Genomic DNA, 24,337 nt, shown 5'->3' with positions numbered 1-24,337 from the left:
ATTTCATTCATTCATTAAATCATTCACTCACTCGACTGTTCACTTAGTCATAATCATACTCGTTCACTCATTTATTCTCTTATTCCGTCATTCGTTCACTCAGGCTTTCCTTTCTTTCATTCTCACTCATTCTTCCATTCGTTCATAATTTATTCATTTATTCATATCACAAATTCATTCATTCACTCACTCAATCACTCAGTCTTACTCACATCCATTCACTTATTATCTCATTCATTTACTCACACGATCCTTCTTCCATTCCCTAATTCATTCACTCATCCGTTCCTTCTATCATTCATTCTCTCATTCATTCACTCATCCGTTTCTTCTTTCATTCATTCACTCATCCATTCCTTCTTTCATTCATTCTCTCATTCATTCACTCATCCGCTTCCTCTTTCATTCATTCTCATTCATTACTTATTTATTTTGTTTACTCATTCATATCAGTAATTCATCCACTCACTCATTCCTACATCCATTCACTTATTATCTCACTTATTCATTTATTCTTTCCTTCTTTCATACATTCAACTATTCACTCATGCTTTCCTCCATTCATTCTTTCATTCTCTCTCTCTCTCTCTCTCTCTCTCTCTCTCTGCTCCCTTGTTACACTTGCTCAGTCCTCCTCCTCTTCCTCTTCCTCCGCTTCTAATGCTTTCTCCTTAATTACTGTTTGTGTTTTTTCTTTATTCTAGTTCCATCTTTATAAATAGTTTCTTTTGTTTTTGTTTATTTACTGTCGATTTTCTTTGCATTCATATTGTGTTAAGTTACCCTTTTAACTGTCAGTCATCTTTATAAATATTAGTGCTTCTCTATACTTTAATTCTATCTTTATGTATTCAGTAGTTTTTGCTTTATTATTTTTTTCCTCGTATATTATTTCTAACTGTCTGCCTTTGCCTTCACATAATAATTAATGTTTCATCTTTAAAGCTGTTTGTATTTCTCTTTACCTGAATTTCATCTTTTGTATATAATTTTTGTTTGATTTATTTTTTTGTTCTTCATTCCATATCATTTTCTTATTTGTCTTCCTTTCAGTGCATATTATATCAGTAACTCTTTTAACTGTCTTTCACCTTTATAACTATTTGTGCTTCTCTTTACATCAATTTCATCTTTTTCTAGATATGATTTTCCTTTTTTTTGGGGGGGGGTTCCTCAATCTATATCATTTTTCATTTGTCTTCCTTTGCCTTCCTATCATATTAAGTTACCGCTTTAAGTGTCTGCCCTTTGCCTTGCCCTCTGCAGTCTATATCCAATCAGCCACTTTTTCTTTCCTCCATCCACGACTCTTTCCAGGCCCAGGGACGAGACACAGCGGCTAGATCGAACCAGTCCTCCCCTTCCTTTACCTTTATTTTCATTATTATTTATGCATTATACTTTATTATACATTTCATGACGCACTATTATACATATTCCTACCCTAATGTAGCTGCACCACGCTCGTGCTTAACGATTTTTTTTTTTTTCATTTGAAAAAATATTTAATTTGTGTAAAAAAAAATCTTTGTTTGAAGAGCTGAAAAAAATGTACGGACAGTCTTATTTTCGGTGGAGTGGAGTTTACTTCGCATTTTTTTTTTCTCTTTTTTTTGTGATGTTCCCTCCATGTTTATCCTTTATTCTGGCTTCATGTAATTTGGTAGGTCAGTGAAAGTCATTCAGAATACATCATAGTATATTTATTATAACAATAAATACCAAACATTTTACAGTTGGAAACCTTTAGGATAAAAAAGCTACGATTGTTCCACTTAAGACAGATTTGAATGTATGGTTGTATTATTAAGAGGAAACACTGCAGCACTTCCATGTAAGTACTTTTGGTTAAATACAATATTTACTTTTCATACAATGTTTATCATATAGTGTATAATTATTACAATTATTAAAAAGTGCAACAGGTTGAGCCAAAAGAGTATAAATTCTCAAAGTTACAAAGTCTACAATCCTGACACACCTGAGACACAGACAATTAATGATAAAGTGAATGGAGCAGGAAGATAAAGAATAAAAACATTACTCATTCACCACACACCTTCCTCAGCACTTCCAGTTCACTGCCGCTCAACAATATCATTGATGCACTATGGCTGACATATAAACATAATTACTCTCAACATCCTTCAGTGCACTGCACATGAAAATCTACTAAAAAATGCAGGAGCCACCCAGACCAGGAAGTGTTCCCACAGGCCACTACAAACAGTCGTGTCACTCCTAACCACACACACACTAAGCTATAATTACACTGTATGATCTCAATGTTCAATGGTAGACTAAAATGAAGGATTAATATATAAAAATAGGCAAAGTGGCTACAGTAAAAAGGTACTGGAGTTAGTCATTGTGAAGTATTGTGTATGGAGAAAGTCATAAAGGATTCCAGTAAACTGATAAACAGGAAAGTCTTGTCATGATCACTGGGTATATATATATATATATATATATATATATATATATATATATATATATATATATATATATATATATATATATATATATATATATATATATATATATATATATATATATATATATATATATATATATATATATATATATATATATATATATATATATATATATATATATATATATATATATATATATATATATATATATATATATATATATATATATATATATATATATATATATATATATATATATATATATATATATATATATATATATATATATATATATATATATATATATATATATATATATATATATATATATATATATATATATATATATATATATATATATATATATTTTGTAATGCATTTTCACATGATACATAATACTTTTCTGTGCTAATCATAAATTCAAAACTTACATTACTATGATTTTTGCTTTGAAAAATCTGCAGTATTGTACCAACCCAAGATGGTTTTCATTAAAACATTATCAAAGAAGTCAAAGACAGTACTTTTTATAACATAAGAAATGTGTTTAGTAACTTTAAACTTTAAAGGGGTTATTCCATTCAGTCAATAAAAATTTCAGTTGAAAAAAAATAATTGCTTTGAATAATTAGATTATTGTGGTCTGGCAGTTGGTACATCAGTGCAGACCACTAAGTATTCCATTGTATGGTGACTAATTATTAGGCATAAATCAAATTTATGCAAGATATTTTCTTACTTTTAAAGATGAAGTTCATTCACTTTTGCCATTTCCTTAAAAGATTAAATACTTTAATGCTAACTAGTTAACCTGCATATATTTCTGAATCCTAAGGGCTCAGATGCCAAGAAGTACTACATAGCTTCATAATTTCCATCCCTGCATTTTATAGCTGAAAAAGCACCTGCCTTCCAGCTGTCAACTAAAAAAATAGGTACAGTTTGAGCTAAGAAGTAGCAATAATATAAATTAGTGCCATATCTTCGCACACAACCTGCAGTTGAAATTTTGTTTCGAAAGTAGATATGCAGCTGCCTTGCCCTGCCACTGTCTCCCCCCTGCTGCTGCTGCTGCTGCCTTGCCCTGCCACTGCTTTTGCCTTGCCCTGCCACTGTCCCCTGCCCCCCCACCTCTGCTGCTGCCCCACATCACTGTTTGCTGGAGACCCGTCCACGGCGCTCCATGTCAGGCTGCTGCAGGAAGTACGCCGGCAGGTACATCACCTGCCCAATGCGGTCCTTGGCCACCAGTAATGGGTTGGGCAATGTGTTGTGCTGACTCCCTATGGATGTGTAGCTGCAAGACAAAAGTTTAGGAACCATTTGCATTTACTTTATTTTATAATATCCTTGACTGAAGACAAGAGGCACATTTCATAGGTGTTGTAAACTCACCCTCGGTCATACAAGGAGCAGTAAGGCAGGTAGAGACCTCTGATGAAATCCCAGATGTTGTTGTACTTCCAGTTGAGAATGGGGGTGACGCGCATCATTGGGGGCCAGTCACCATCAGTGGGGGTGAAGAAGCCAAGCATGTCTGAAAAGAAAAGTGCAAAACACATTTCAAGTGACAGACTAAAGGAGGAAAAGTGGGCTCACCGGGCATTATCATGACAAAAAAGACTAAAATAAAGATTTATTTATTTGCACATAATGAAACTATAGAAATATATGAACAGCTAATAAAAAAAGTCCTCAATTAGTGTGATAAATGCCATCCGTTGTCATCCCAACAAGGCAGTTATTGTCCCCACCTGAGTATGGGTCGCTTCGCCGGGTGCCCATGATGACGGCCTTGATCTTGGGCCTCTTCTCCAGCAGCGTGAACAAGGCACTCTTCATGGGGCCCGGCAGCACCTCACAGTCAAGGTCATACCTGCCGAGGGGGTTATGAACTGGCGCTTAAAAGAAATTTGATGTAATTGCAGAATATAATTAAAAACATTATACGTATTAAACAGCCCGACTGGACGATGCACTGAACATTTCCACATCTTCTGTATTTCTCACATGAATGCATGGAGTAATGAGGAGATGGATGAAAATATGCCTTCTGTACATAGTAGTTCATAGGCATTTGATTTAGTCTTTAATCAAATCACATTCTGCCATCAAAATCATGTTCAACATCTTCCTTCAAGTAGTAGTCTGAGACTGAAACTGACCTGTTGATGGACTGCTGGACAAACTCATTGACCTGCGGGAAGGCCTTGTCCTCAGTGATGTAGACCGCCTGCAGCTTGAGGTCTGGTTGCTGCCGCCGCATCAGCGCATGGGCCAGGTGCAGCACAGCCAGACAGTCCTTGCCACCATTGTAGCAGAGGCAGATCTCATCCAAGCTGTGGGAAACAAGCGGCAAGACAGTGTAGGTTAAACTGAACTGAGGGCAATATGAGCATGGAATGATCAACCACATTCTATTATAGTGATAGGGTGACTGTAAGAAGTCTTGCCATCATTGTCTGTGATGTGGCATTAAAATTATTCATCACTGAAACAAATCAAAGTGAACGTTAATCTTAACCCTTTCCTTGCGCACAGTGTGGACGCGACTATCCCCTCAGGCGCAGTCGGGGAGCCCAATGGGGGGTCTCTTTTAACCTCTGTATCTCACAAACTATTCATCACAGCTAAAAACCAAAAACACCATTGGAAAGAGGAGGTCCAGACCTATAGGAGTCGGTTATGTATGCCTCTCTTGTGAACGTACATGCACGTTCAGGGAGTGTTGAATGTTAACACAGCTATGCAAAAATACCGCTATATTGGGCAAGAACATCCACCAGTTACTCGTCCGTACATTTGCCGCGCTGGGCTGATATGATTTTCCACCAAATTTAGTGAAGAATCCACTCAATTGGCAATCCTGTGTTGTGAGAATTAGTGTTGGAACACTCTCATACGTGGGAGATTTGGATGCGGGTGGAGGTCGCAGCGAGCGTTTAGCGCCACCAGCAAATATGCCTAACGCCTGCTGCAAGCGTTTAGCAATGAAAGGGTTAAATGTATCCATCTTCCATGACCCCTGTAAAGTAACACATTTGCCTATGGATATAAGGCATCAAATTAATGTTAAGAATTTTTACCTGTACTTCTCCATACACTGCTTGATGATGTCACTGGCCTCCTGCATAGGCCCCTGCAGGGACGGCTGTGCCTCCAGCAGCCTGTCAATGTGTTCCCACGGAGAGGTGACCGTGTCCTCCTGGTAGTCTATCGTCACCTCTGAGTGGTACAAGAGGTTTTTTGGTGCAAAAAGTGGTACAAAAGGCTTCAGAATAATGGGAAATATGCTTGGTAATGTATTTCAGTGACCCTCTACCACTTTATAACTAAATAAGACTATTGGTGTTTATTTTAGTGTTATCATTTTTAATCAGTTCTTGTGCTGTGGCCTACCTTCAGGGAGTCTGCTTTCCAGGTACTCCTTGGCAACAGATACAACTGAGGGGTCGAGGGACTCAAGAGTAATTTTAGTTTTGTAGTAACTGAAAATGAAAATGATAATAATAATAATTAATAGATCTTGATAAAAATTAAGTGATATACATTGAAATGCTTCACAGAACCAACTTTTATCTCATTGTAGCCAGAAGACAAGGTCCAGGCAGTAATTACCAACCTGTGGAACAACTTGGGGTAGGAGCCAAAAGACACTTTAGGGAACTTTTCCACTGTTTCATTGAGGATTGTGGCGATAGACACTTCATCAGCAGTTACATAGACCACATCACTGATGAAGCCAAGGCCAGGGGTGTGGAAGAGTTTCTGAAAACATGATACACAAATTTCAGGAAAATATATACATCATATATTGCAGGAAAATGTTTTACTACCATGACGTGAGCAAATGAAGAATGCATTCTCCCTCTTTTAAAAATGGTTAAGAATCATTTACTTAACACCTGATTTTTGAATGAATACTTCAAACAGAAAAAAAAACTAAGCTATATATTGCACTGATCAGCAAGTGTCTTCCAGACACAACATTTACCTTCCCCATGAGAGCAAAGCCCTTCTCCAGAAGATGAGGGACACCTGGAAAGATTGTGACATTCTTCACCCCAACAATGGGATAGTGAGACTTGGTCCCACTTGACCTCTCCTCCCCAAAGTGCAGCACAGCAGATTCTGGAATCTATATGAAAGGCAGGCAAGTACTTGTACTGTCTGTAAATATGAAATTCAGCCAAACACTCCTCTGCATTCTTACATTGTTTCCATTGTAAATTGACACCTTTTAGCACAATATTCATAGTTTATAATCCTCTGTTCTCACTGATCCAGTGAATATCCTTAGGCTTTAATTAATATTGCAATCTCTCAAGACCTACATGGGCCATCTTCATTGCAGGTGAGCTCAGATCGTCTGTCTTGAAGTAGCCCTTGATCAGCTTCACCAGGATTGGATGAGGCTTCACTTTCTCTCCAAAGGCAGCAGCCACTCCTGGGGACCAACTCATGTATTTATTTGCTCTTCATTATATTACAAAAACATACACATGCAATACAGGAATAGATACGTTTAGAGAAATTATCAATGTGGATTAAAAATGCAATGACAGTTACATATCAATATTTTTTAGACAAGTCACTGGCTCTGGGACTCCCCGTTAATTATGAGAAATTTCTTGGTAATATTACAGACATGGGTAAACAACTGCAGGTATGAGAGACAATATATGAAAGCATGGAGAATGGAGACCAATACGCACCTTCAAATGTGATGTCATCGTGCGTTGGGCCAATGCCTCCGGACGTCAGAACATAAGTATACTGTTCAGAAAATTGTGCGACTTCCTTGGCAATGGTCTCAACATCATCAGGAATCACAGACACCTGAGAAATTATACGATATGAGATTTCCTACAAAAATTATATTTACCATGAGTAAATGCATTAATGAATTTTCAGTGTTGAATTCATGCCATAAAAACAACTGATCTGAATGATTATTATCATGAAAGTTATTTAAATAAAGTTATTCACACTATTGTTTCAGTATGCATAATCAAGTGAATTAACTATATGAAGAACATAATCTAAGCTGGCTATTTATCACATAATCATTTAACACAACAGAAATAAATATCCATTCTTACCCTTTTGACTTTGACTCCAAAGCTGTGCAAGTGTTTGGTGAAGAAGAAAGTGTTTGTGTCCTGTGTCTGGCCCTTCAAGATCTCGTCCCCAATAACTGGAAACCATTGAAATTTAGTGTCTTCTGCTACATGATGTAGCTCTTACAACTAAAGAAGTGAAAATCAGACCACCTGTAACATCACCTCCTAGCAAGCCAGGGCTTGGCCCCACCCCACCCCACACTTGTTTTGATCTAAGCAAATCTATCATAACCTAATGGGGAACTTTGACCTCCATATAGCCATTTCCACAGGACATGGCTAAAATGAAAAATGAATAGTACAAGATGTGTCAGGAAAAATAACATCAAACTCCGGTGTGTGATGACTGAGAAATTAGAGAGGTAATGTTCTGGACAGGAGTAATTATTAAATTAGATAATCAGTGATATCACTCAAACCACTGGTGGGGATGACATTTCCTCTTATAACATAGCAGGAAGCAGGGTTGTCACCGGGCAATAGTCATGACAGACACTTGAGCGGCCACCTACTGATGATGCCCGCCGTGGGGACCTGTGCCTGGCCGGGGCTGGCTGCTGCTGTGGTCGCCATGGTGTTCAGGCCGCGGATTCCCAGAAACTGCTGCCGGAATGTGTCCGCCGCTCGCCGCCGGCTGGTGGGCTGCCTCAGGAAGACTCTGGCGGGGCCTTGCTGTATGACTCTAGTTACCAGACATCGTGTTAGGCCCTGCACGCACAGCTCCATAGCAGTGTCACGGTCATGCTGGCAATGCTGCCCGTGCTGCCCACTCTCCTCGCGTGCCATGCCAGGCCGTCAGACCCATTTTGTTACAAGCTAATGGTCTACAGAGTATACATTCACTTGTATAAGGTCATGTCTTCACCCATTTTTTGGCTGTACCGCCAGGAATATTTCATTACACAAACAGTTCTTCTTCTTAATTGTTACCCCGTTAAAAGTATGCAAACTTTCCTCCGGCAGGCCGGGAGTTCCCCTTCGTAACGGCACTCCTATGACTCTTCATGTGGTTCTTCACTGGACAAATCAAGCTTAAAATTGTATCACCATGGAGTTTGGAGGAGTGTAAAATCATTTGGCATCATAATATGTGCTGAAGAAGTTGAAGGGTAGTGCCTGTTAATTAGTCCTTCCTTGGTAAGTTTTATTAAGTGTTTAGGAAATCAGTAGAACTTATTGGTGGGTCTTATCAATCATTAAAAAACTGTGAAACTTATAGTGAGTCTTGTATTAGTAAATCATTAGGAAAGCCGTTGGCCGGGGGTGCCCTACCCCCCCCCCATCAGAGACTGATCGGTCGCCGACCCCCCCTTCTGTCCCCCCCTCCTTATTCTGTCATTTGCATGCCTGTTATTTTCCTGTGATGTTAGCGGCCCCATGGAGAGCCTGCCTGGCTCTGGTTGGCGCTGTGTTGTTTTCCTTCTGAAGGGCCCTCGTGTTGCGGCAAAAACGGTTTCCGAACAATGGGCGTAACTCTATCAAAACACCTTGTCCAAACCCCTTGTGAAAATTGGTTCCTTCCTTTTTTAATCACTTGTTGAGCAATTCTTATATGCCCAATCACTATTATGATTTTTATATGCTCTATCTTTTTGGTATGAAGACCTTAACATTCCCCAGATCCATATGGTTTGGGAGGCGCAAGGTAGATAACCAACTTCCTGCCACCCAGGCCGGGCACGCCCAATTAGGAAGGGGCAAAGATGAAGAATCCACGCACCCAGGCAGAAATATTAAATATGAAAGCCAATATGTAATATGTAGTGATAGTAAATAAAAAAAACCCCTATAAAGCTTGAGCCCTATATGAAAGCGTAGATATGACGATCTTTATGTAGAGATTGGATGAGAGAATTTGATGGATGACTGATTCAGTGGGTAGATCAGGAGTTACAACAAATCTGGGAGGTAGTTACATTTGCAAGGTGGATTGAAATGCAGATTTATACTTGATTATGATTGATTGATTGATTGATTGATTGTTGCAGGTAAATTGTTGCAGATAGGAGGAGTACAAGGTTGAGGGATATTCACAAGTCTTATACTCTTTTCTTTCCTCAACTTTAATTTCAGCACATGTAGATAAATTTTAATATTATATATTACAACATTTATCAGGATTAATCGCATAAATATAGAATAAGGATATGATATATTTTTTATTATAATGTTTTTTTATTTTTTTATTATGCTATTTATTGTAATGTATGTATAGTTGTATGTTCACACTCTGTGCACTGTAGCATCTGGGGGTATTGGCTGGCTTGGCTTCTGATACATGGCATAGGCTTTTTCCTGTGAACACACATCACACACACACACACACACACACAGGAGGCAGCAGGCCACATACACACACTATGGAGGGCAGGATTGCTAGCAGGATTGCTAGCTTCTGCCTTCTGCTGCTGGGAAGATGCTGTCACAACTACATCACTTACATCCTGTACTGAAATACCACAGTAAAAAAAGGGCTCTAAAAAAAGGTGCGGCTGCTGAGGGTGAGGGGCAGGCTCTCCGATTACTCTTGCCCGATTATGCGTAATTACCCGTTTCTGGCGGCTTTTTACTGCTATAATAATGCAACAAGCAACCAATAATTAAATATTTAAACGATCCATATATATATGAAGGATGTTATTTGGTGTGATTATTGTTTTATTAATGGGAAAATTAAAAAAAAATAAAAAAGCTCAACAATCTGACAATCTTGTAATGTTACGATTTTTTTTTGTTTTTTTTTTTTGTGAGAAGCGGTAGGCGCATATAAACACAGGTCGGCGCATGCGCAGTAGAGGGGGGAACAGGGGGGAACGTTCAGTCTGCCACACCGTCACTCCATATTCTACATAGAAGAACCCCCAGCCCCAGCCACCCCAGCGCCGAGGCGGATATTTGACTTTATTGCAGTTAAGAAAGTTACGTATTACTGAAAAGGAAAGTGTGTATATAAGAAGGAGAGAGGAACGAGAGGAGGAGGATCTAAGAAGCGTTACAGGTCAAAAGAAGAAGAAGAAGACAGGAGGGCGGCCACGTGCGGTGGTGATGGCCGGGCGGTGGTGAGGCTCCGAGGGTTGTTTACTTCTGCATGACAGCCGTTTTGGAGCCGCCCTGCCTGCCGTGGTGGGCGTCTGGCGTTGAGTGTGGGCGTGGCGGCGGCCCGTGGGTGGCTGGCCTGCCCTGTGACGCGTGTTACCGGCGGGCGGCCGTGCTGACGAAATGTGATGTGATGTGAAGGTGTCGGAGGTATTGCCTTTACAAGCCTCCTGTGCGCCATGAAGGGGGCGTGTGTTTGTACTCCGACTCACGGCCAACGAGTGTAATGTTTGTGTTATGGCCGCCGCCTCATGAGGTTAATAGTGACATTGTGTTGTATTGGCAAATATGCCGGACTTACTTACTTGCTTGTTTACTTGTACGGTAGGTCTTGCAAGGCAGTGCCTCAGAGCAAGGGTGATCCAACACTCCGAGACCAATGTCCCTGTGCTGCAGGTCCACTTGACTAATATCCAAACAGGATAATATTGTTCTTGGACACACTGGACACACTCAAACTAAAATTCTGGCAATAAATTAACCATAAAGGGAAGTAGTGAGAGAGAGAAAAAAGGAGAAATCAGTAATAGCATCAACCTAATAAATGAAAACATTTTGTGAAATCCCAAACTCACGATGATCTAGAGATGGGAGCCATACAAGTTGTAAGTCTTAGCCTCCCATGCAATTGAAATAGATAAGGAGGAGTTGGCGTGCTTTTGGGCACACTGGCTGCCTGTGCCACTTTGTTTGTGTATCTCTGATGAGGTGAATATTCAGCACCACAAATGTTATGAAATTTATTCATAAACTGGGGTAATTACATAAGTGATAGCACATACAGTTGCACATACCCCGTCGCTTGCCTTAGAAATGTCATGTCCGGTGATGATGTTCCCCCCCACCCTTGTAGCAGGTGGGGGGAGTGAAGCCCCTCCCATTAGGGGTTAGTTTTGATTTATATTTTTAATTATTTTATACTGATGCATACTTAATTGTATCTGTCATACACAGTGGCAGCCTTTCATGGCGGTGGCCATCAAGAATTACCAACCTGGAGCAAATCAGCGTCATGAAGTGTCAGGCAGCGGTGTGGTGTAATACTGCAAGATTAAGTGTGGAAAGGAATTATTATCTCGGAAACAAGTAAACTGCAGCGTAACCGCTTATAACATAATATGAATAGATCATTACGATCTATGAGAAATCAGTGCCAACCACCAGAGTGAAGTTTTACCAGGAATATTCCTCCAACAAAATTACAAAAAAAAAGGAACTGTTTACTGGGCTGCTCAGCAAAAAGTCTTAATACCGACAGTAATAACATTTTGCCCATAATGAAATAGTCTGTTTCTTGAAAATGACATGCCAACTTCTTCTGCCTGATTACCAGTGTATTTCATTTCTCTGAATGCAATACAGGAAGTAATTGTAAGCAGAAATTAAAGAACTTTCAAAATATATGTTGATGATTTCAGTCTAGCACATCACATTTCGGTAGCATTGAGGGTCAGGTTATGCTGGATTAGGTCTTATTATGTTAACTGATTGTTTACAATGGGCATGTGTGATCCTCTTGGTGCTGTGCTGTTGTTGTCAGTGATGGCAGAGTTGGTGATGCTTATCAACATATTTTCACCCAGATTTATGCAAAATGTCTTTAGCTCAATGAGTTGAGTATATTTACCCCAGTGTACATGACATCTTTTTACCCCAATGAGACCTGATTGCAAAATGGCTTGATTTTATCCTAATGAGCATACAGTGAGGCAGACGGCCATCCTCACTGGGGTACAGTGAAGTTAAATGACTTCTTATTGGGGGTATCGTTGGGGTAAAAAGACATCCACATTGGGGTCCAGTTGGGTATTATTGGAGTAAAAAGTGATTCACATTAGGGTATAGTTGGGTATCATTGGAGTAAAAAGCCATATACATTGGGTACAGTTGGGTGTCATTGGGATAGAGACATCTATCCCAATACAGTTGAGTATTATTTAGGGATTTGGAGATTTGTAGACATCTAAAGTTGGGTTTATTATTGTATCATTGGGTCACTCTAGAGCAGTGGTTCCCAACCTTTTTCGTTCCGTTCCCCTTTTCCCAATCACTTTTTCACACGTGGACCCTTACATCTTCCTGTCATCTCACGGGCCACTCATGACCATTCCAAGGGCCAAATTCGTCATGTGGGACGTGAGTTTGACACCCCCTGGCACCGTTAGCTAATGTAGAGCAATTCTAGCATTTATGCATTCAGTTTTAACCCGGTAGCAGCGACGGGCCAAATTTGTGGCTTTACCGTGTAGCAGCGACGGGCCAAATTTGTGCCATGATATAACCCCCCAAAAAAGATGATACATAATCTGATCACAAATGCTTTGATATGTATTATGAAATGGTTTGTGTGAGGGGTGATTTTTTCTCATTTTTCTCGCTTAAAGGGACCATTAAGAAACATGATCCCTGCTGCTGCCGGGTTAAGGATAGTGTAGTGTAATATGAATTTTATTGAGCCTCATGTCACCTAATTCCAGTATGATAAATTTAAAAATAATTAGAATCTCTGTGGACCCCTTGAAATTCTTCCATGAACCCCTGGTTGGGACCCACTGCCCTAGAGTTTTTCAAGTCACAAAAGTATGTGAAGTGCATTTTTACCTGTTTATTGTACCAGAATGAATAGTGCATGCCATTTAGTTCTCTTGAATTTATGATTCGTAAGTAATATTTTTCTTTTGGCTTTATTTTCAGATAGAGACATGCAAGCTCAGATCTTGTAACCTAAACTTGAGATCTTCCTGCATTCAGACATTGCTCATTTCCACGAAGAGACACCATATTCATGGAGGATGTCAAGGGTTACAGTTTGTAAAGTCACACTTTCACCATCCTCTGTCAAGGAAGGAATAACTAATAGGTTTCATGAAAGATAAACTACAAGAATGAATCGTCGCGCTTCACCACTCTTCAGGTTATTCTTAAGAGTAAGTTGTCTTCCTGTTTATGTTATATCCTTCTTAAAATTTGAGAGCAGCAGCAAAGATTCCAACTATTCTTCTCAAGGCTTTTCTCAGCATCATAAAGTCCCTGCAACCTTGTCTATAGTTTGCTGATGTGGCATGTTTTTACATTTACTATATGCAATGTATCTTGAGTCCAAATACCCAAGGCAATTAGTCCTCTTTGACAGAAGAGTTATAGCTATTCAGGGAAGGGAAAATGTGTCGGGTCAGAGAATAATGCTGTAATGCTAAAACTTGTAAGGAGCCTAGGAGCATCTAAGCAGTTAATTAGAAACCTAAAGACACTCCAGTCACTGGTTAAGACTTTTCATTTGTTCTATAATAGCTTGTCTATCAGATAATACACCTTAAATGTCATATACCTTATAAACATCAATGTATATATGTTACACTAGCTTGCAACCAAGTAATCCATCTGTTTTTGTTACAGAGTTTAGCAACAAAGAACCAAAATCACAAATTTGATTTTGATCTCGATGTAGACGTGGCAAATGGGCTGAAGAATGGCTCCCTTAAGGCCCGCCACCACCCTGGGAGTTTCCGCATCAAGCCAGTGTCCCTCCCTGAGCCCCTCATACAGGCAGTGGAAACCATTGTGAAAGGTCCGTGTGGTGGAAGTTAGATTGTGGTTCATCAATCAAAGTGTATGCTATCAGATCTCCCTAATAAGTTTTTGACCTCTCATAAAACACACTTACTTTATCTTCATACAGAAGTCTGCACATTTTGATAAGGTCTAAATCCTGTTTGCATGTTGACATTCTGGGTAATAATGGTGCAGTTTGGGCCATGTCTTGTGTTTTGGTCTCATAAATCACAACTACATCTTTTTGGCAGTTTTTTCTGTACTCAGAAATTTCTTTTTTTAATGCATGACTATATTTACATCCTGATATTAATTTTGTACCCTGTGTGTTCAGCCTACCCATGGAAGAGCCTGTCGAGGGATGCCCAGAGTCTGAATCAGTACATCTGGTCGCGACACACTGCCACTGAGGACGGGGAATACAAACACAAGTTGAAGGAAGTGGAGGAAAGAATCAGAAGTAGAAGTAAGGAGAATATATTGAGTTGCATCATTCAGAAGTATGTGCAACTTGTAGGATAACACATTTCACTGAAGAAGCTCTTCATTCAACTAATTTTCTTGAGAATACTTCCCAGTACAAATAAACTCCTTTATTCCAGGAAATACTGGGCCAAGGGTTTGCTCAGTGACTTGATATTGGACTTAACACTGAAATGCACACATTCTTATTTGCTGTCACTTCTCTAAGTAATACAGTGAAAGCTTAGTTATCTGCATTATCCTAAATATGGCATTATCTTCATGGGGACTTATCAGGAAACTTATTATGGTATCTTTACAAGGTGCGGTTGAGTTGAGGAAATTGTCCACAACAAAACTCAGATGTGCAAAACTATCACATAAAATATAGAACTTACATTTGATTTGGGGAAACAGTCCTCAAAATTATCACAAAATCTACAATGTAAGAGGTGTGTGAGTTGTAAGAGTTGTGCAGGAGAGCAGTGGACAGTGCTGGGCAGGTGGGGATTGTCCATGGACTTGTTCACCGTGCACGTCTAGTCTTGCCTACCCTCTGGTTTTTGGATGCCATATAGCAACAAATGGCATGGGTGAAGGGGGGATGAGATGGGACACCTGTCTGTTGGACTTAGGCAGGTTGGGGGTAACACACTCCACCATTAGCTGTAACCAGTGACTTACCACAGCAATAAGGGGATGACATCAAGAGGGCAGATCTTCATTTTCTTAGACCACCATTAAATTCAGTTCCTTCTTACCTGCATCCCTTAAGGTGAGAAGAGTTACCTGGGGAAGGTGCTTGGTGAAAGTCTACATGATACCTCTCATGTATTTTCATCAGCAGACCCACTGTCACCCCAAGTGGTGGGGTCTGTAGGTCCTCCTTGTGGCTAGCACAAGACATAATTTAACTACCTGTTTTGAGGCACATGAGTGAACACTTTCTTCTAACTCTCTTTAACCCTCTGAGTACACTGCTCTAAACAAACTAGTACACCCACTATGTACACTATGTTATTTTTTTTTTTTTTTTTTTTTAAAATTTTTTTTATCCCAACAAAAAAAAAAAAAAATGTTGTCATTCATAAAGCTTAGAATCCTCACTCCCTTCATCCCACTCACCCCACCCCCCCCCCCACCCCAGCAGCCCAGCCCCCGAGCGAGAGCACAGTTCAGCCCTGTGCCCCGCTTCAAGCAGCGTTTTGTAGTTCCACACTTTTTACACTCAGTAGTGCATCATGGAACAATTATATTTAGAAAAGAACCGGTTTTGAAAAAATTAAAAAATAAAAAACGAACGCGTCAGTCATGGGAAAGCAACATTTTTTTTTTTTTTTTTGGAGTAAGCTGTCCTGTCTCCTCTTTTCCTTTTGTTTTTTTATGTGGCGTATATAGGATCACGAGACGAGAAGAGGAGAGACTAGCCCAACTCTCTAGCTATCACCCGCTGTGGTCCCGGCTACCAAAACAAACTTTTCGCGAAATAAGACCGAGTGTAAGGGTAACTCAGTGACGATGTGGTATCGTCACCCGTACTGGCGGTAACATCCAGTGGTGACGATACCGTATCGTCATCGGTACTCAGAGGGTTAATGCCGTGGAATTTATTTTTGGTCAAGTATAGTACTTCAGAAGCTTGAGCAGTTCGTTTTAATGTTTAATATTAACCATGAATTTGCTTTCAGGCTCTGTTGACCCTCTGGCTCCTGAGATACCTGAAAAGGAAAGAAAACGGCTCCTGGATTCCCTGGAGTCCAAAGTTCACTGGTGGATGAAAAAGGAAGTGTACAATTGGAAGGCAATTGATTATGATCCATACAAGTAAGAGTTTTCATTTTTAATCCTTGTGAAAAGTGATGAGAGGATATAATGAAAGATTACAGGTTACCGTACTGGCCTGATTGAAGTCAGCATCCAACTGCTCAGGAAGAGTGAAAACGGACGTTAATCGAAATGATGATGATGATTGAAGTCAGCTTTGAGAACAGTGTATGTGAATAGTCCATCCTTGCACACTATGAGATGTGGGGGACAAAATAGTAAGTGTGTGCCATTGTAATGCATGCATCAAAGGGTGCATGTGTGGTCAACACCTCACCGGGGTTTCCCATAGTTTTCTCATTCTTTTCTTTTCCCTTCATCCTTCATTTTACAGTTGAATTTTATACATATTGTATTTTATAAACCATATAATGCTGCACAGGCTTGGGTTGAAGTTTGAGTCCTGGGACTCCCCCAAGTTCAACAATCCAGACAACTTCAGAACGAATATAAATGAGATATATTAATAATTCCATTTGTCAAGTGGAACACTACTGCTGTGTGAGTTAGCTGCCTGGCTTGATTCTTGTGTTATTTGATGAAGCATTCACCGCCTGTGTGTCTCATGCTTAGGGTTGCAAAGGGTGGGAAAGTTTCTGGAAAAACAGAAACTTTACAAGGAAAGTTTCCAGGAATTTTTTGGGAATTTTCAAATTTTTCACACATGTATTTGTATTAAGAAACCAATTTTGGTTTATACAAACATTAATTAAAAGGTTATAAGCAACAAAAATTGTATTTCCAATAGGTTAGGTTAAGTTTAAGAAACTTTCAAACACATGACATCCTGACACTATAGCATAAAGTAACAAAGAAAACTTTCACTGTGTTATGTAGAAAGTCTCATTTGGTAAGGAAGAATAGATGATTTTTCTGAGTGAAGACATATGGTAACTTTTTGTTATTTTGTTAGGTAAGGTTAAGTTTGGGGTATCTTCAAACACATGATAGCCAGCAAATTATGGCATAAATCAACAAAGAATGACCTCACTTTGTTGTATAAAAATTATCATTAGGAAGGAAGCATATATGAATTTTGTGAGTGTTGACCTATAGTAATTGTTTGGGGTTTTGTTAGGTTAGGTTAAGTTTGGGGTATCTTCAAACACATGATAGCCAGCAACTTTGATCTAAATCAACAAAAAATTACCTCACTTTGTTGCATAGAGAGTCTCATTAGCAAGGAAGCATATATTAATTTTCTGAGTCAAGACCTATAGTAACTGTTTGGGGTTTTGTTTGGTTTGGTTATGTTAGGTTAAGTTTAGGGTATCTTCAAACACATGACAGCCAGCACCTTATGGTAAAAACAATAAAGAATGACCTCACTTTGTTGTACAGATAGTCTCATTAGTAAGGAAGCATATATGAATTTTCTGAGTCCAGACATAAAGTAACTATTTCGGGTTTTGTTAGGTTAGGTTAAGTTTAGGGTATCTTCAAACACACAATAGCCAGCACCTTATGATATAAATCAACAAATACTGACCTCACTTTGTAGTATAGAAATTCTCATTAGTAAGGAAGCATATATGAATTTTTTGAGTCAAGACCAATAGTAACTGTTCGGGTTTTGTTAAGTTAGGTTAGGATAGGTTTACATATCTTCAAACACATGATTGCCAGCACCTTATGAAATAAATCAACAACAAATGACCTCACTTTTTTGTATAGAAGGTCTTATTATTAAGGAAGCATTTATGAATTTTCTGAGTCAAGACCTACAGTGACCGTTTGGGGTTATGTTAGGTAAAGTTTAGGGTATCATCAAACACATGATAGGCAGCACCTTATGGTTTAAATCAACAATGAATGGCCTCACTTTGCTGTATAGAAAGTCTCATTAGTAAGAAGGCATATATGAATTTTTTGAGTCAAGACCTATAGTAACTGTTTTGGGTTTTATTTGGTTAGATTAGGTTAAGTTTAGGGTATCTTCAAACACATGATAGCCAGCACCTTATGGTATAAATCAACAAAAAAATGACCTCACTTTGTTGTATAGAAAGTTTTATTAGTAAGAAAGCATATATAGATTTTTTGAGTCAAGACCTATAGTTTGGGGTTTTGTTAGGTTAGGTTAGGCTAGGCTGAGGGTATCTTCAAACACACTATTGCCAGCATCTTATGGTATTAATCAACAATGAGTGAGCTCTCTTTATTGTATAGAAAGTCACATTACTTAGAAAGCATATTTGAATTTTCTGAGTCATGACCTGTGGTAACTGTTTAGGGTTTTGTTAGGTTAGGTTAACCGGAGGGTGGCATGTGACTCATTGGGCGTCACTTAAACAATCCTGCCTGCGCCACCGCCGGGCTCAGGGACATTCACTAACAGCCCCCTAAAAATGAAGTCTAAAGAGGTAACACCTCAGCCTAAAAATAAAAAAATAATATAAAATAAAGGTGCTGTAGGGAAACGTCAGTTCTCAAAATTCCCAGGAATTTCACAACCTTATTCATGCTGATGCCGAGACGGGAGCAGTAGAATAGTTCTCTCCTTGACGTAATAATACAAACCTGACAATGTTCCCACCCTTTACTCAAGGCTCTTTACAGGTGTGCCATGTACCTTGCTGTACGCCTGGCACCAGACTTTGCTGCCCTAGTCAAGATAATGGCCGAGATGAAGCAGCGGGACCCAGACTTTGCCCCACTCACTATGCTGGACTTCGGGTCCGGGGTGGGCTCAGGCATGTGGTGAGTTACTCTTACCGTGATGTGTTCTCCTCGCTGCAGTGTTCCCCCAGCTTACTTAAAGAAAGTCTGGCCTACTCAAGAGTGGCATCCCTTTCTTAAATTAAAACACAGAATTGCCAGACAACACTTGACTACTTTGTTTAACTTTGTTCCATTAAAAGACCTAACACACATTTTAAGATAGTTACTAAAAATATAATTATCATCATAGTCACAGCAAACTCCTTGTGATGTGATGTAGTCACGGCTGGCTGCCCTTGTTTGTTGACTTGGAATAATGTTGTAAATAAATTTTCTTTTGAGATCTTTGAAATGTTCATATCATTAAGCTGTGGAAATTACAGGTGACCAATGTGCTACTAGTCTTGTGTTTATTATACATTTTCATAATTGTTATTTTGTCAGAATTATCTGCATAAAATGGCAATAATGACAACTGTTTATGATGTTTGAGGGTTGTATTTTTGTGAGGGTGTAGTGTTATCATGCTGCTCGCCTTCACAGGGCAGTGGACCAAGTCTGGCCTGGGTTGTGCCGGGAGGCTGTGTGTGTCGACAGGAGTGCAGACATGAACGACATGGCCGACAAGTTGCTGCGCGGAGGAGACCCCGACAACCCCCGCCTCGTGCGGCCAGGTGGGACCTTCTTCAAACAGTTTCTGCCCCAGTCCAGATTACTTAAATACGATCTGGTGATATCTTCTCGCTCCTTGTTTGAGCTGCCAGACATCACCAGCAGACTTAAAACATTAGATGTGTTATGGCGTAAAACTTCTGGTTACTTAGTCATCGTTGAGGCTGGAACTAATGCAGGGTACAGGGTAGTGCAGGAAGCTCGAGATTACGTCTTAGAGCTGAGCAGACAAGCTACAGAGAAAGGAGAAGCCCATCCTGAGGGCTATGTTTTTGCACCTTGCCCCCATGATAAGTTTTGTCCAAAGTTTTTTGATGGCACTAATGTCCCGTGTAATTTTGAGGTTTCTTATAAGCCTGCTTCCTTTGAGAAAGATCAAACTGCTCACATAGATAGATATACCTATATAGTGTTAAAACGTGGTAAGAGGGGAGAATCAAATGAGAAAAATTGGCCTCGACTTGTTGAAGCCCCTTTGATTCGTAAGAAGCACACCATTTGTCGAATGTGCACTCACTCTGGCACCCTCAGAGAGTTGACAGCAACAAAGCGTAAACACAGCAAGGAATGTTATGGCCTTCTAAGAGCTTCTAAATGGGGAGACTTGTTGCCTGTACAGATGTCCGAGGTACCAGAGTCAGAGTGTGTGGACACTCCCAGTGACGGGGAGCTGAGTGAGCCGGAGGAATCTGTTCAGAATTAGTGTCCTCATGACTGATTTGGCGCCACTCCCTAATGTATCACCTCACCCTTCCACTCAACATATTGGATAGATACTCATTTTCATATGTATTTTAAGACTAAAATGGGAACATTCTTGTTGGAATCATTGAAGATTTTAAATGATATCAAAGATGTATATATGTATTAGTAAAACAAATGATTAAAAAATCTATAACTTTATTTTGTAATCAAAGAACTACCTGTTTTCCACCTTAAGTTTTCTTTAAAAGATTTCCATCACAACAGCGCTGTGCACTGCCTGTATGACATGGGAGTCCCCTAGCCGTTAGCTGTTACCTAGGGAACAATTTAAACATGGCATTTGAAAGTCAAGAGCATATAATCAGGAGAGAAGACACCAGTCAGGGTATGAAAGCATATTGTTCTTCATGAAGGATACTCATTTCCAGTTTGGAATGGTGCAGGTAATGAAATGGAATGTACTGATGACTAAAGGTAAAACTGTAGAAGTAGATGTGAAGGCTGTAGCTGTGTCATCTCGCTAGTTATGTTGTAGTACTTGAACTAACAATATGTATACTTGGCAAACTAGTCTTGTCTTGTAATGAGATGTGAAGGAATGCTGAGTGGATACACAGCAAAGGAGTTTTTGTATTGTATATCAAATTAAAATGGATACCATTAAAAACCACACCCCAGAGTTTAACCTTTTTTAAAAATGTCTGAATATAAAGTGCCAAAAATATAATTGAATTCAACATAATTGTACTCATTAAAAATATAAGGAATTGCAAGGAAGATGAATGGAAATTATGAAATGATGTAATGGAATCGCTGAGTCTGAGGCAGCGCGGACCACGGCTGCCAGAGGATGTGGTGGACAAGTAGTTCCTCCGAGGGCGATCTCTTGTGGGATCAGACGTTGTTGAAGCACTGGTCAAGGAAGTTCTCCATGGAGTGGTAGTGGTGCTTCTTGACACCAGCCAGCCCGTGGTTCTCATCAGGGTAACTCTGTAAAGAAGCATCAGTTCAGCCAAGTGAGTATTGAAAGTAGTGGTATTTTAGGGGCACGAGAACAGAATATTGATTTTGTAGTCATAAAGAGTTCGGACAGAGACCAGGACAGTGTAAGGTCTGGTTGGGGAAGAGATGATGGAAGTGATTTTTAAGTATACAGGAATGATTTTATATAGGGGGGGGGAGGCTATATGTGTCTGGAGGAGCATGTGTGTGGGGTTTGTCTACATACTGTGGGGACACATCCTGCAGGTCCTGTGGTGTGAGAGAGAGAGAGAGAGAGATCTATTCTCTCATCTCTATTTTTCATTGTTTCATCTTTACTGCCTTGCAGTATGCAAATCTACTGTTGTTATTAGATACAACATTCATTCATTGCTTCTCACCTGCGACCTGAATAGAATGTCTTCAAGTTCCAGTGCTCTGGAGAGCTTCATGGACTGCTGGTAGTGAACGTTGTCGTCAGCTGTCCCGTGGATCAGGAAGAACTCCTTGTTTCTAAAGTTGTCCACATTTTTGGTCACATCAGAATTATTGTATGCATCAAAGTTGTCATCTAAGGTTGGCAGCCCCATGTACCGCTCAGTGTAAACCGTATCTGCGGGACAATATATATCTTGGTTATCATAAATTTAAACAATCAGATAATTATTTATGGATGTTTTGAACCATTAACCAATTAAAGTCCTGCAGTTCAGGATGGCATTTACAGAATTGTTCGTACCGTAATAAATCCATGAAGTAACGGGTGCTACTGAGATGCCACACTTGAAGACATTGTTGACGTCCCTGGAGAGAGCGGCGGCAGTGACGTAGCCTCCGTAAGACCAGCCCCAGATGGCAGTGCGGGAAGAGTCAATGAATGGGAAGTTCTTCTGCAGAGCACTGTCAACGATTTTTTTATTAGATACCAAAAAAAATGGTGAGAATCAAAATTATAAAACTGTATTGATAATATGTCCAGCTCAGATTTATGTTTTCATGAGTGATATTCATGGTTATTTATCGACCCCCACAATTAGGATCTGAGGACATGCAAGGGAAAATAATGCCAAGACAAAGAAGGCCAATCATCTCTGCTTCCTCAGATTACAGTTTAATGCATATATGTAAATTTAGTCAATGTTTACCAAAGAATACACCTATGCAAGACCTATGTAAGATCAAGGATGGGGCAATACCCAAGTGACTAAAGCTTATGAGAGGGTAGGCATCAGCAGTCTCTCCCTACCCCTGACCCTCCCACAGGTGGAAGCTCGTTTCTTGTGCTTCTACTTACGCAGTGACAGCCAGCTGGTCCTCCACCTCGCCAGTTCCAAGGCCGTAATACAGAGTGTGTAGCAGCTTGTCGCCAGAATAGCCAGAGCCACGGCCATCAATGGAGGCGTAGATGATGCCCCTCTCAGATGCCAGGTAATCGCCCCAGTCGATCCTGAAGCGGTCACTCACGAGCTGGGATCCTGGACCTCCATACCTAAAGACCCACGTATAAATTAATAATGGAAGTACGGTTATTATAAGAAAATGCTGTTCCGGTCGTATTTCACAGACTGCCACAAGAGTTCTCTGCCAAAACTTACACATAGACCAGCATGGGGTAGGACTGGAAGCGGGTTGGGTTGTAGTCTGGCGGCACCTTCATGGACACCTGGGCCTTGAAGCCTCCCTCAATATCAATCTCCAGACGCTTCTCCAGGGGCAGCTGACGGTCCAGCAGGCGCTCACGAACCTGTCAAGGGGATACTCTTTACTAAGCCTTTCAGGTTATTGGGGTTACATTATGTTTAGGTTTAAAGTCATTGAAAAGAAATTGCTAACTACAACCACCATGCAGGGATTGATATGTAAAAGCAATGACTAAAAGGACAGAAACAAAAATTTAAAAGGAATGCCAATCACACAAGGCCTCTTCTTAGGGGGTGACTGTGGAAGGAAAATTACAAAAAAATATTCATAACCATCAAGCTCGGAGGTGAATGTATGCAGTAAAGAGGATGGTGCACGGCCAAATATAAACCTACTGAATGATTTGACAGACTAATAACTAAGCTTTAAACCAGCTCCTGTAAGAATGAGAACCTATCCTGCCTACGGATTAGAGGTAGAGTTTCAACTAATACAGTAGATCCTTCATTTAGCGTGAGGTCAGTACCATAAAAAATTATGCTAAATGGAGGTGTGAGTCAGGTTTTTTTATTAGGATCTGATTGGACTTTTATGTGTGTGTGTGTGTGAGGGAGTCACTTCAAGGCCACGTTATAAGGAAATCTTTAAGAAAATACACTAAATGGAGGATCTTCTGTATAGTGATTTTTGACTGGCAGTTTTCAGCATCCAATATTGATACCCAAGGACACAATTCACTAATTTCTGAAGATACAAAAACAACTATCAGCAGTACCTCCTGGTTGTCCTCAAGCAGCATGAGGCGTGCGTGGTCTGTGGCGCGGTGGACAGTGACCTGGGGGATGCCCGGGCCGTTGCAGGTCAGGGCATAGTATGTGTTGTCTTCGCTCATCTCAACAGCATTGTAGTTGCACTCCTCCTAGAAAATTTTATTTACCATGAAGTTCATAAAAAAATAAAGTTTCTGGCCATACCAAGTCATCTAATGTTCATTGTTCTTAAATTACTGCCTCTCTCCTTACATTGAAGTCATTCTTGAAGCCACAAGTGATGCAGTAGGCTTGCTTTGGCTGTTTGGAGTTAAGGTCCCCAACATAGTAGAAGTGTCTCTGGCCGGGCTTCCCTGAAGGAGCCGCAATGAAAAATCTGGAAAGAACATTGGTTAATGCATAACAAGTATGTGCA

General features: G+C 39.9%; 3 protein-coding genes across 13 annotated transcripts in view; 1 reads left to right on the top strand and 2 right to left on the bottom strand.

Moving 5' to 3' along the window:
• Positions 1 to 2,794: 2,794 nt before the first annotated feature.
• On the bottom strand, positions 2,795 to 8,466 carry LOC126981528 (FAD synthase-like). Its single transcript, XM_050832719.1, has 12 exons — positions 8,071 to 8,466; positions 7,538 to 7,632; positions 7,151 to 7,274; positions 6,770 to 6,882; positions 6,430 to 6,573; positions 6,058 to 6,203; positions 5,835 to 5,923; positions 5,522 to 5,660; positions 4,601 to 4,774; positions 4,190 to 4,311; positions 3,831 to 3,972; positions 2,795 to 3,732 (listed from the first exon to the last, which is right to left on the bottom strand). The coding sequence occupies exons 1-12, from the start codon at positions 8,342 to 8,344 to the stop codon at positions 3,585 to 3,587; spliced, it is 1,710 nt and encodes a 569-aa protein (XP_050688676.1). The 5' UTR covers positions 8,345 to 8,466; the 3' UTR covers positions 2,795 to 3,584.
• Positions 8,467 to 8,547: 81 nt separating this feature from the next.
• Positions 8,548 to 20,728, top strand: LOC126981529 (methyltransferase-like protein 17, mitochondrial). 7 transcript variants are annotated; one of them, XM_050832725.1, is made up of 7 exons: positions 8,548 to 8,695; positions 13,349 to 13,581; positions 14,051 to 14,222; positions 14,541 to 14,672; positions 16,357 to 16,492; positions 19,052 to 19,192; positions 19,697 to 20,728. In XM_050832725.1, exons 2-7 carry the CDS (start codon positions 13,540 to 13,542, stop codon positions 20,526 to 20,528), a joined length of 1,455 nt encoding a protein of 484 aa, XP_050688682.1. In that variant the 5' UTR covers positions 8,548 to 8,695; positions 13,349 to 13,539; the 3' UTR covers positions 20,529 to 20,728. The 7 variants fall into 7 exon arrangements, with proteins under 7 accessions (XP_050688682.1, XP_050688678.1, XP_050688680.1 ...); XM_050832721.1 differs by lacking the exon at positions 8,548 to 8,695 and adding an exon at positions 10,507 to 10,617; XM_050832723.1 differs by lacking the exon at positions 8,548 to 8,695 and adding an exon at positions 10,568 to 10,681.
• The window catches only part of LOC126981527 (prolyl endopeptidase FAP-like), a 112,285-nt gene continuing 108,656 nt past the window's right edge, over positions 20,709 to 24,337 (bottom strand). For all 5 annotated transcript variants that reach the window (XM_050832714.1, XM_050832715.1, XM_050832713.1 and 2 more), the window contains 7 exons: positions 24,175 to 24,298; positions 23,928 to 24,071; positions 23,107 to 23,255; positions 22,806 to 23,000; positions 22,251 to 22,411; positions 21,913 to 22,124; positions 20,709 to 21,520 (listed from right to left, as the gene is read on the bottom strand). In XM_050832714.1, coding sequence (XP_050688671.1) covers positions 21,425 to 21,520; positions 21,913 to 22,124; positions 22,251 to 22,411; positions 22,806 to 23,000; positions 23,107 to 23,255; positions 23,928 to 24,071; positions 24,175 to 24,298 — 1,081 coding nt within the window. In that variant the 3' untranslated portion in view covers positions 20,709 to 21,424. The remainder of the gene's footprint in view (positions 21,521 to 21,912; positions 22,125 to 22,250; positions 22,412 to 22,805; positions 23,001 to 23,106; positions 23,256 to 23,927; positions 24,072 to 24,174; positions 24,299 to 24,337) is intronic.

This window comes from Eriocheir sinensis, chromosome 48 (assembly GCF_024679095.1).
Source record: "Eriocheir sinensis breed Jianghai 21 chromosome 48, ASM2467909v1, whole genome shotgun sequence".
Lineage (NCBI taxonomy): Eukaryota > Metazoa > Arthropoda > Malacostraca > Decapoda > Varunidae > Eriocheir > Eriocheir sinensis.
Note: the sequence above shows the minus strand (reverse complement) of the source record. Positions and strands in the feature narration are given on the sequence as shown.